This window comes from Teleopsis dalmanni, chromosome 2 (genome assembly GCF_002237135.1).
Source record: "Teleopsis dalmanni isolate 2A chromosome 2, ASM223713v2, whole genome shotgun sequence".
Taxonomy (NCBI): domain Eukaryota; kingdom Metazoa; phylum Arthropoda; class Insecta; order Diptera; family Diopsidae; genus Teleopsis; species Teleopsis dalmanni.
This window is the reverse complement of record NC_051847.1, coordinates 143601664-143614035: the sequence shown is the minus strand read 5'-3', so window position 1 is coordinate 143614035 and position 12372 is coordinate 143601664. Positions and strand designations below refer to the sequence as shown.

Below are 12372 nucleotides of genomic sequence, written 5' to 3'. Positions count from 1 at the left end.
GTATTAAATCTTCTCATAACTAAGAAGAAGAAAAATTTAATGAAAGGAAACGTAAATATTTATTGGTGAAAAAATTATTTTTCATCTTTAATTCATTTATTTATTTATTTTTCTTAGTATATAAAAAACAAAGCAAATGCAACCAACAACTAAAAAAGTTGCATACACTTTTCATAGCATGAAACAGCCAACAACAGTACTATCATCCTTGAAATCAGTTTCTTTGATGCGCCAACAACAACAGCAACAACAATAACAAAGTAAATACTTACATACATACGACTCTTGTCTTTGCAGTGCGTTGGTTTTTTTTTTAACTCCTTTAAAAGTGAAATTGGCGGCATCAGCAACTGCAATGGATACGGATACGGCAGTGTATATCTTTGCCATCACAACCATACTACAACATTTCCAGACAAGACCAACAATGCAGTCCACCGCCACCGCTACTTAAGTGAACCTTGAAGAGTATATTTATTTATATCGTGTGCTTTTTTCCTATTTTTTGAATTTCATTCATAAAAACGACAAACATGAATTGACACACTTTTGTATAAGTATACAAACCTACGTACGTACATGTTACTTTGCCTCCATTTGTTTATATTTTTGTAAGTAACAAGTTGTATGTCTAATAATATATGCACGCTACGTATATATTTTGTATGTATGTTTGTTTCCCAGCTTCAAATAAAAATTTTATAGCCTTGATTTCTTTGGTTGTTTTTTTTTTATTTTGTGTTATTTACCGACTGATACCGTTTGACAGCAAATTTATATTTATCAAAAAAAATTTTGCTGAATATTTATTATTTACCGTAAACAGTATCATATAACAGAAACATTAATTGATCGTGTTAAAAGATTCACTTTCAAATAAGAAAAAAATAATATTTTCAGATAAATGTAAACATTTTTATAAAGACTCAAGGAATCAAAGAAATTTTTGAAAATTAATTTTAATCTCATTTGCATTGTTATTTTGTAGTAAAAATCAATTTATAATCTATTTGTAAATATTGTATAATAATACAGTCAATGGAAAATACTTTTAGCTAATATGTAATCCACTGAAGCTTAAGTAAGCATAAAAAACTGTACTTAGTTTAAATACCTTTACACAAAGTTATTGAGAATCCACTAATGAAAGTTTTTTCAGATTTATTATAAATTATGCATTTATTTAAACAATACATTTATTATCTTGACAGTATTTTGGTAATATTTAACAAATGAAAATGCTTTAACATTGTACAGATTATAAAGAAGTTTTCTATATAAATTTTCAAGTTTTAATTGGTTTCGAATAACAAAGAAAGAATTTAGTTAATTTATTGAAATTTATCTGACCATACAACGCTGTTTTGAATATTGCCAAGTATTCATCATCAGCGGTCTTAGCAAATATTCGAATTTCTAAATTAGTTTATAAGTCTGTATTTAATTTGTTTGGAGTGCAAGTGCCAGGCTTAGAACTTTTGCCAGTTAAATTAGAAGCGATGACTAATCTAATAGCATTTTTAGTCATTTCTACGCTACCGTAACCGCTATTATCATTACCATAACTGCTATTATTATTCCTATTCCTATCGCATAAACGTACTTAGACATAATCATCAATTCAAAAAATCAGAATCATAACGAGAAAAAGAAACAAAACAAACTCAGGTTTAAAAGAGCTTTGCATTTGCTAATAGTAAATAAACTCTTAATATATAAAATTGCCATTATGTCATTTAAATATGAACGAATGTCATTTAAATATTAACGATCATCAGTTACAACAGATGTCATCCGTTTACTTATTTAAAATAATTAAGTTGGAGCTCATTCTTGTAGTAATTTCAATAACCATATTTAGATGTTTCAGAAACATCTAACGATATTAAGATGTTTAATAGGTCAGAAAGTATGTGCTATAAGTATATGATAAATCCTTTTACTAACAAAAAAAAATACTTTATAGTATAGGGTATGCAAAACGGTCAGTGGAGAAAAATATTATATTTGTATATATATTATATATTATATTATATATATATATCTATATTTTAGATATATATAACACTTTGTGATACCATGGACCATTATTTGCGTCCAAGTGAGCTTGGTGTGGAAGCTCGCCAACCTATCCTAACCTAACTATCCTACCCTGTAAAAACTCTCAAACAATATAGCCCCAAATTAATGATATGGTTTTGTTTATTTTACAACGATGTTAGTAACATTTACTAAATAGACAGCAATAATGATATCATAATTTAGAACATGATATTAAACATGGAACATATTACCCACAGAACATACCAGTGAACATAGTACATACCATAAAATTTGGAACATATTATTAAACAGAGAACATATGTGAGTCTCCAACAAAACAATGATCAGCTGAATCCCTTGACCCTCGAATCCTATAAAAAAACCTACGGTTACATGTTTAAAAAAAGGCCCCGGAAGCAAACCTATTTAGTCCTAAGAATTGTGAAACATAGTATGTTAAAATGAGTTAGGCAGAGTATCTCAGAACAACAACGTCGGCAACTGATTAACTCATATCAACACAAATGTACTCCTGTCATAAAAAATAAAGGATCCTAAACTCTATATTAGACTTTCTGTTTAAAATTTCACACAAAAAGATAATGATTTCTTACCATTTCTAAACTTTATTGTTAAATTAAACAAACAGTAAATTTAGAAAAAACTTTTCATTTTAATTTTTTCATGGCAAATTTATTTCCGATATACCGATAGTTGCGTGGTTATTCACTAGTAAAATATGTACATATTCAGATAAATTTATCTATCAGATATTTATCATATCATATTATCAAAAATTTGTCGGTCATACTCTTTAGTCAATAAACAAAGAAAATATTCTTTAAAACTTCCACCCCGCTAATATTTGCAATTTCGTATTTATACATATTTTTTTGGTTTAAATTATTGAAATATATATTTATTTTCCACTATAAATCAGAACTTTAATCTTAAAAACTGCTTATCTTAAATGTATATCAAAAAAATATGAATATTAATCTGATCTCAATATATAGATATAATGGTAAAGTAATAATAAATTAAAAAGACATGAACTTCACTTACCGGTGGTGGTGTCCTATACACCTGTGAAGGTCCCATTTGTGGACTATAAGGACGTGGTGGAGGCGCCCAACCCTGTTGCGCTCCGTATGGTTGATGTGGTGGCGGTGGCGGACCATGCGGACCTTGCGGACCACTTTGTTGCTGCTGTTGTACAGCTTGTTGTTGCTGTTGTTGCTGCTGATCATAGCTGTTTGAATATCGATGTTGAGGTGGTGGTGGTGGATGCGATGACTGTAATAATGAATTCAAAGTTGGCGTAGGACCCTGTGGTGGTTGCCCAGGTATATATCGTTGTGGAGGTGGTCTATTTGGCGATGATAATGCACCACCAGGTCCTGTTGGAGGATTTGGCTGTTGCTGTGGCTTACCACCTGGTGGTGGTTGTTGTATTGGTGCATGACCATAACGATATGGATCAATATTGGGATCAGGATGATGATAGCGACCATAAACAGGATGATGGCCACCTGGTGGAGGTGGCGGACCACCACCAATTGGTCCTTGACCATAATCATCTTTATTAGGATGTTCTCCAGGATTTTGTGGCGGTGGTGGTGGACCACCTTGTGGATGGGGCATGTGTTGTTGTGATGGATGCGGCTGCTGATGTAAATGATAATGTGACATAGCTGGATCTCCTGCTGGCGGACCATATAGATGCTGTGCGGTTTGCGGATCACTGCCATTATTTGGTGCAGGAGGACCAATACCTGTTGATGGACTACCGCCGGGAGTTGTTGGTGGTGGACCAACAGGATTATTACCGCCTATGTTTGGTCCTGTAGAACCGCCATTATTTGGTGGACCCGCACTACCACCAGTACCACCCTGCGCTGAGGGTGATTTTATTTTTTCATTCATTACTTAGGAAACTCTATCCGGTTGGACTTTTTTAGTCGCAGCTGCTGATAATGACGATGATTTAAAAAACCTTCGACTACCTCTGCAACTGGCTTTAGTAATTTATCTATAAAAGAAAAATAGATTTTTAAAATTTAATTACAATATATAATTGAAATATATAAAAACTACTACTAATATATAATGCAATAAGGTGTAAATGTACACTGTATAGATGCAATTTTTTTTTTCTTGAAATTGTAATATGGGAAACATAAAAATTATGTCATCGGGATTTTATGACAGAATTTATCTTATAACCCAAAAAACCGTAAGTTTTAATTGCACTGAATAGAAGTTTCACTAGGTTTTGCAATGCACCTGTTATCAGACAGGTTTTAAGACAGTATAAAACCACTCATATTTTGAAATTTTCTCATACATTATTAAATACCTACTAGACCTAAAACTGTTCAACCACTTGGACATTAAGATGCACTGTTTATTTTTCATCGAAATTTCTTAAAACCTCTAATGATTTGATTCTTTTGGATTCCAGTTTAGATTAAAATAAAATGATAAAATAGAATGATCAACGGAATACAATAGCCACCTAACAGACCAAATTGTATATTTAAATTGTACAAATATTGCTGATGCAGGAAAACTAATAATTTTTTTCCTTGCATAACTTATAAATTAACTGTAGTGTAGTACAGTAGACGATCGACTTAAAATATAACATGGGTTTCATATCAAACGATCCAATACTTATATTAAATATTTTTAAGCATCTTAAAAATGTTATCTGTAATAACGAATGTTTCATTTAAAATGCACTGTTTTACTCATGTGTCACATATAATTGTAGTTTACAGTTATAATAATTTATTAACTTTGACACAAAATACTAACACGATTTCGAATCCATAAAACATAACAACAAACTGAATAAATCGAATTGTGGCAAAAGTACAGAGTACTTTTAGTTTAATTGAATAAATGCAAAAAAAAATGTTTGTTAAAATAAAATATGTTAAAATGTAGACAATTATAATATTGTAATACTTTCAGACCTTTATATTATACCAAGAGCCTACTGTAATCTACAAAAATAGATTCATTGGAATATTTTAGACAATTATTAGCGCAAGCTACTACTTACAAAATTTAAATACTCAATATATAATGTTTACAAGAGAAATTATCTATTCATCATAAAAAGTATTAAATTATAATATTATATCCCATTATATAAAATAATAGTAGTGTAAGGTTTACTGCTATTTGAACTTATGATGGTTCTAGCTTTAGCCAATTCAATAATTAATATAATTTCAATGTGTTTTATTGTTATTGTTACTATAACATACACAGACCCATAGTGGGATGAGTGACAGTTTGTCATCTGAAAATCATTTCTAAATCCGAGGATTATACTACTAATGTATACATTTATTGTGTCTTCAATACCTTCAACTAATCTTCCAGAACGTGGTGCATCGTCTACAGCAAATTGACGGATCAAATTTTTTTTCCCTTCAATAGCATTTTCAACTTTTCAATAGTTAAAACAGTTAAATATGCCGTAAATGCGGCTTTTTACGTTCCATATTTGAATGAAAACCAAACAAAAACTACTGCGTATAATCAAACGAAGTTTTCACAAGCAGACCTTGCTATGTCAGCTGTCAAAATATTTAATGAATACGCGGTTTAAGTGTAAGGCCCTGTTGAGAAAAATTAAATTTTTCCGAACAACTTAATATATAACAAAAAATAATTTAAATTAAAATAATTTATGTACCTCAACTTATTAAAATTATAATTAATTAAAGTAACAATGAGATTAAATAAAAATTTTGAAGTCATTTATAAAAAAATACAATTAATAATTGGAATTCAAATATAAAGAAAACTATTTAATTATCCTACCCAATAAACTATATTATCTTTATATTGCAGTCAGTTTGAAAATCTAGCCTACAATAACTTTCGAATTATTTATTAAAAAAACTATAAACTATACGTATACACATATGTAATGCAGGAATTTTTTGTATACCTAATTTTTTAATTAATATAGGAATTATTTTTAATTGCCAACACCCCAATATATATTTTATATATATAGATATTTTTTTGAAATAATATTTTACATGGAGTAACAGAAACAAGAAAATACACAAACAGTGGAGAAAATAGGATTGAAATCAATTGACAACGAACGAACGAATAAATGAGAGAAAATAGTAGTAGAACCGAAAACGACACTACACAGCACACCATACTACTTCACAGCATTTGCAATAGTTGAGAAAACAAAAGCGGCAACAAACTCTCATATTTGTCGTACCAAACATATATTTGTCTCGTTTTAATACATGTGATTTGGTCGGCAAAATATATTTATGTCCTTGTTGCACTAATGCACTTAAGTCAATACACTGATGTTTTATACAATGTACAAATACAATTTTAATGATTTTTCATAAAGCATATTTTTATTTAAAAATTTTAGTTTAAAAATTGTATTTTATTAAATCCAGATACACGATATAGTTTTATAAAGATTATATTTTATTAAAGAAATTTACAAACATGTTAATCTGTAACCACAATACTACTAAATCTATTGAAAACATAATGACTATTGCACGAAAAACTACGATTCGAATAATTTAAATATCTCACACAGTGCTTTGCAGTTGTATTTCATTTTTGGTACTACAAAGAAATAAACTGCTGCTTTGAACAAAATTTACAGTGTTGCATCTATCACATATCTAGAAATATATCTCCTCATATACATACAGATGTATATATATAAATACATAAGTTAAATTGGTAGGATTGATACGAAAACAAATCTCGAATTAATACTTTTCAAAGCTTATATTTATCGTTCTCACATAATAACAGCAATAGAATACATTTAATGAATTAAAACTGTTAAAATCCAGTAAATCGAAATATATAAAATAAGTTATATTATAATGACAAACATAGACGAAAATTTTGATTAGAAGTACATAGTATATCAAAAAGGATATTATAGATTGATTATATAAATTTCTTTGAAATATTAATTAATAATCACCATTTGTTAGTATCTCATCAATCTAATAAACAAACAATTATAAACCAATTAAATATTTTTTCTAAAATATCCATTAAGTTGGGCAAAAAATATTTGCCCAATCAAATTCAATCAATTCTTTTTTGTAACTCATTATATACACACTTGTGACTATAAATTGCTGTTTTATGTTATAAGTTATTGTAAAATAAGGATGAGTGATATCTGGGAAAAAAAATTGAAGTACATATTTCAATTTTATTACGAGATAGGGATTTGGTTATTTTCTGAAAAATATTCCTTACTTGGCTGTGCATACCATATAAATAAAGCATGAAGAAATCATATACAATTTTAAAGAATTTAAGCAACTGCAGACTAAGCACAATAATGCTTTAAAGCATATGTATAAAGCTGGTTACAATTAGAAACTCACAAGACACCCAAATGTCTTATGAACCGAGTGAAAATTTAATGGACCACATTCACCATACAGTCCTAAGTATTAGATAACAATTTCTTCCAATCTGACGTAAAATTTACTTTAAAAAACAATTTAAAAATAATTTGCAGAAGATAATATTCTAATCAAAATATTCTATAACATAGAAATAATGATGTTAATAATTTTAAAAGTGGAAGAGAAGGTTGGTGAAAAAACAAGCAATAATTAGATAATTATAATTAAAAGAAAATGATTGGAATTCACTTTTTAATAATAGTGATATTATATTTATGTTCAATATTTTTTGAACCGTACACATTAGTTAATAGGTGTGTTTTTCGAATTTTAAAAGATAATTTAATCTAGTACTAGAGACAGAGATCAATTCCTCAAAACTGATACTTTCATTATTAGTTATTTCCTATGATAGTAATTAATCTGCTCGACTGTCTGATATATAGAACATGCCAATAAATAATCTGATTAATACTTGCATAATGTTTTCTATAATTTCTACAATCAAAATACAATCGTTTATGGTTTTCAACTATTATAATATACCTGCAAGTTTTTAGTAATAAAAGTAATTTTGAAGAAGATGTAATCTGAATACTAGTCCACCAGAAATACAATTAGAGACGTTTGCCACAATAACTTTTCTACTATGAATATAATTTCGTTTAGTTATAACAAGAGTTTTTGAAATAATTAAGCTGATCTACTAAGTTGATGGATAGTCACTGTTTCATAGAGAAGGTAGAATTATATCAAATACCAAAAAGTGAATTCTCCTTCATTGTTTAGGAGATTTTATATATTTAAATCAATACAAATTTTTTGACATATCATATTAGACAAATACCTTATTAAATAAGGTTAATATATAGAAACTAAATTTTTATTGCGTACAGTTCTGATTCTACACGAATCTCAACCTAACTTTTGTAAATTTATATATATATAAATATCACACAAAAATAAAATTTACTTTTTTCTATTTTGTGAATTATTAAGCCTCAGTCCCTTTTCTTCGTATTTGGTGATTCATTGCTATTATATTAAAACCTAAACCGCTAGCTATTAGCTTAAAAATCTAAAGTGCTGCATGTTTGTCAGGTTAATATAAACATAGCATAATGAGAAGTGCATTGATATTTTGGAAAATAGTATATTTTGTAAATATTATTATTGCTTGATTATACTATAATTACAATAATTGCATTGTCTAAATAAATTTCTTAGACTCCCTCCTTTATGCATTTTTTTTTTTGCCTGATGTTACTATAATTAATTATCTAAATAAGCCTCATCAATAATTAGACCTCATAGTATTTATTACTAGGATATGTTAGGAGTTAAAATAATCTAAGGTATGAAACATTTATTATCTATGAAAAACACTTAAATAGTTTTTAAGAAATTTTTGTCTTCAATAGATCATTTTTGAGTGTAAAACTAATAGTTTTACTCTAAAAAAATGACAATTTATTACAAACATTAGATTAATTATATAAAGTTATATTTAAATCAAAGCGATCGTATTTATATTCTCTTTATAAAAAAAGTTAAACTATTATTTCCAGTAGGATAACTTTAAGTTTGTTTTTTTAGTTATATTTCATACCCATTTTCAATAAAGTGGGTTCTAATTTAAGAGAGAACCACAGTATAATATTAAATATAAAATAGTTATAGGTAATACGTGACTTATAACTGAAATTTGATTTCCAGCTGTTGCTATACTGAGAAACAACCAATTATTCCTAATATATACATAAATTTATAATTAACTTTAATTTTTTAATATAGTTCTAACGTTAAACAAAGCTGAAGCCAACCCAGAAGTTACTAATTCATGTGAACTATTTTGGTCTTAAGTTGAGCACTAGCTGCTTACGTAAACACAGTGAAGGGCTTTACTTAGTAATCGGCATGAATTTTGACATTTAAAAAGCCTTAATTGCTTTAATAAAATATGTTAAGTATTTTGTATTTTATTATATACAGTAGCCACCACTCAAATCTAATTCCGTAATAAGACTACATCACTAACTTTAACTGGCGTACAATTTATATCTGGGCTTTTACTATTGATGTTAAAAATTTTATTTAAACAATTTCTCAGATTTGAGGTTTATATATAATTTTAAAAGGGAATATAGCATTAATTTATGAATTCTGAGAATATTGAATGAATTTATATAATTTATCTGAATTAAAAGATAATTTTTATTGAAAAATATCTACGTTTTTTATATTATCATCAAATTAACTAAGAATAAAATGGGCATATAAATATATGAATTGTAATTATTATTGCATCTTTTTAATATATACTGGCTAAACTAGTGTATCTAATGCTTTCTCAAATATAAAAAAACAGAAAACAACAAAATTATAATAAAAATGTGAAAAATATTTTCGTTTGAAATTTATTACTTACACATTCAAATCATCACTGCAGCGACCGCACTCACACACACACATATATATGCATATGCGAAATACACCAACGAAATATATGTGTTTGTAATTTATACTAAAATAAAAAATAAGTTTTAAGTCAACAACGATCTGTATACGGCTTTCTTGCTCGTGAATAACACACACACGCTCTTTCAACAATTTTCATCAACATTACACAAACACAAACATTTCAAATAAGACAATTTCTGGATTTTTGTTTTGTTTTCCTTTTATTATTTTCATTAGTGAGTAGTAGAAGCACAATATATGTATCTCACTTTTATGCGGCTTTTTTTAAGTATTCTAGTGCATGGGTTAAAGGGAGATATATATGTTTTGTATATTTATTTGTTAAACGATAGCACATTACAAATCTATTACAAATTATTGCTGAATGTGTACTAAAAACAACAAAACTTGTTTCGCAGTCGCTCTTACTTTTGCACTGTGCACTATAAAAATTGTATGAGCGCAGAGCAGCATACAACACCACAATGATTGGCCTTTTTTTGTTGTTTTTTTATATTATACTTTTTCTATAAACTTCGAGTATATTTATTTTGAACATTAGTTTAATATATTAAATGTGTTGATTGATTGTTTGCTAAATACATTCTCTATAAGCAGCATATTGCACAACACGCACAGCATACCAGTAGCACTTCTTTTAGCTTTGTAATCGCCGGGTTATACGTTACATGTAGGTCTATTGATACCCACGTTTTATCTTAGCACTAGAATTACTTTTTTTTTTATTGAGGTAACCCGTTTGTCTTGTTATGTTAACACTGCAGTTAACTAATATTATAATATTTCAGTTCTTTAATAGGACACTGATGATACAATCCGTAATATCTTCAACGCTTACACAACATATAATATATTTGTTCTTGCCGTTTTAAGTCAATTTTCTTTGCGTTTTACAACAGAAGCAATAATGATTGCAAAACAAATTCTCAAATTCGCAATCACCACTTTTGCACAATCGACTAACGTAGTTGTTAAAGCAAATATCTTTAAGCGTGTTTTTTATAAGTTTCTGCATAAATTAGCATATTTACATTTATAGGGTGTATAACAATAAACTTAAATTATATATTTTTGTGTAATTTTCTATCATATTTCCATAGGGAAAGTAAACTTTTTCAATTTTTCTTAATTGCGCTGAACACACGAACGCTTTGCTTTCGGGACACGAATTAAATTTTTCTGTAGTCGTCTGAAAATTTTTTCATTAGCCGTCTTTTTTCAATCACAATTTCTTAACGGAATAACACCTTTTGCACACAAATTTTGTCATATTTTAATAGCCCCAATATTACTTAACAATAGAGTAACATTATTTAAAATTAATTTAATGTATTTTATTTAAATTTTTTAATTATTATCGCACATCGACATGACTCCATTTTTTGTCGTTGAACAGACGCGAACAATATGGCGGTCGGGAAATGACTTCAATTTTGTACTAAATATCGTACTGACTATGGTAATAGAGTGTTGGTGAAAAAATTTCGTGTGGTAATATTGTAATAGATTAAAAGAGAGAAAATGTCTAACACAGTGTTAAATAAAATTTGAAAAAATATAAATTTTAATAATACCACAAAAAATACTATGATAATATATTAAGAATTCTTTTAACATGATGTAAAATATTGTATTAAATATTATATTGCTTTATAATTTCTAATGTAGTATAATAAAATTATTTTAAAAATACTATTTCATATATCCATAAAAATTTCTCTATGAGTTCATAAATTCTTTAATCTCTGAATGACAAGTAAATTTCCATTAATAATAATATTTAAAATGTCCACTTAATTGCAAAAATATAATTTATAATAGTTGTGTTGGTCTATATAGATATCATAATTGCTGTAACAGCAATTCATAATTGCAATTCATAATCTAAGTAATACATAGATTTTTAATTTTGATGTGTGTTAACAAAGCTCCTTTTATATCTACCACCGATATTCTTTAAAGCAAGTTGTTGCCTTAACTTTTCGACGATTAAAATAACTGTAGTGATATTTTTTTTCATTTGCAAATTGTAATTATATTTTTCAAATGGAATACTTTAATAGTCCAAATAAGATACTTACAAAGTCCTATTGTCCTATAATTTTAATAGGACAAATACAAAAGTATAGTATATGCACACAATATTAAAGATTTGTATCAATTTATAATATTAATATAAATTTATAATATTAATAATTTTTATTTTAAAATATTAAAATAGTTAATGTAAGCCGAAATACTACATATTTTTGGTAACAATTTAATGGTATATTGTTCTTGTTTAATTTATGCTTAATATACCGTTTTTGTATCCAAACGAACACTATTGACGTTTTCGATTGGTAAATCTGGATTCAATCTAGATTTACATTAGATCTGTCAAATTTTGTTGCACAATCGAACA

General features: G+C 27.6%; 1 protein-coding gene across 5 annotated transcripts in view; it reads right to left on the bottom strand.

Annotated features, from left to right (window-relative positions):
- LOC119680023 (trithorax group protein osa) overlaps window positions 1–11391 on the bottom strand; it is a 91014-nt gene extending 79623 nt beyond the window's left edge. For all 5 annotated transcript variants that reach the window (XM_038092637.1, XM_038092639.1, XM_038092635.1 and 2 more), the window contains exons 1-2: window positions 9916–11391; window positions 3109–4075 (exon numbers count right to left, since the gene is read on the bottom strand). In XM_038092637.1, coding sequence (XP_037948565.1) covers window positions 3109–3969 — 861 coding nt within the window. In that variant the 5' untranslated portion in view covers window positions 3970–4075; window positions 9916–11391. The remainder of the gene's footprint in view (window positions 1–3108; window positions 4076–9915) is intronic.
- Window positions 11392–12372: the final 981 nt, after the last annotated feature.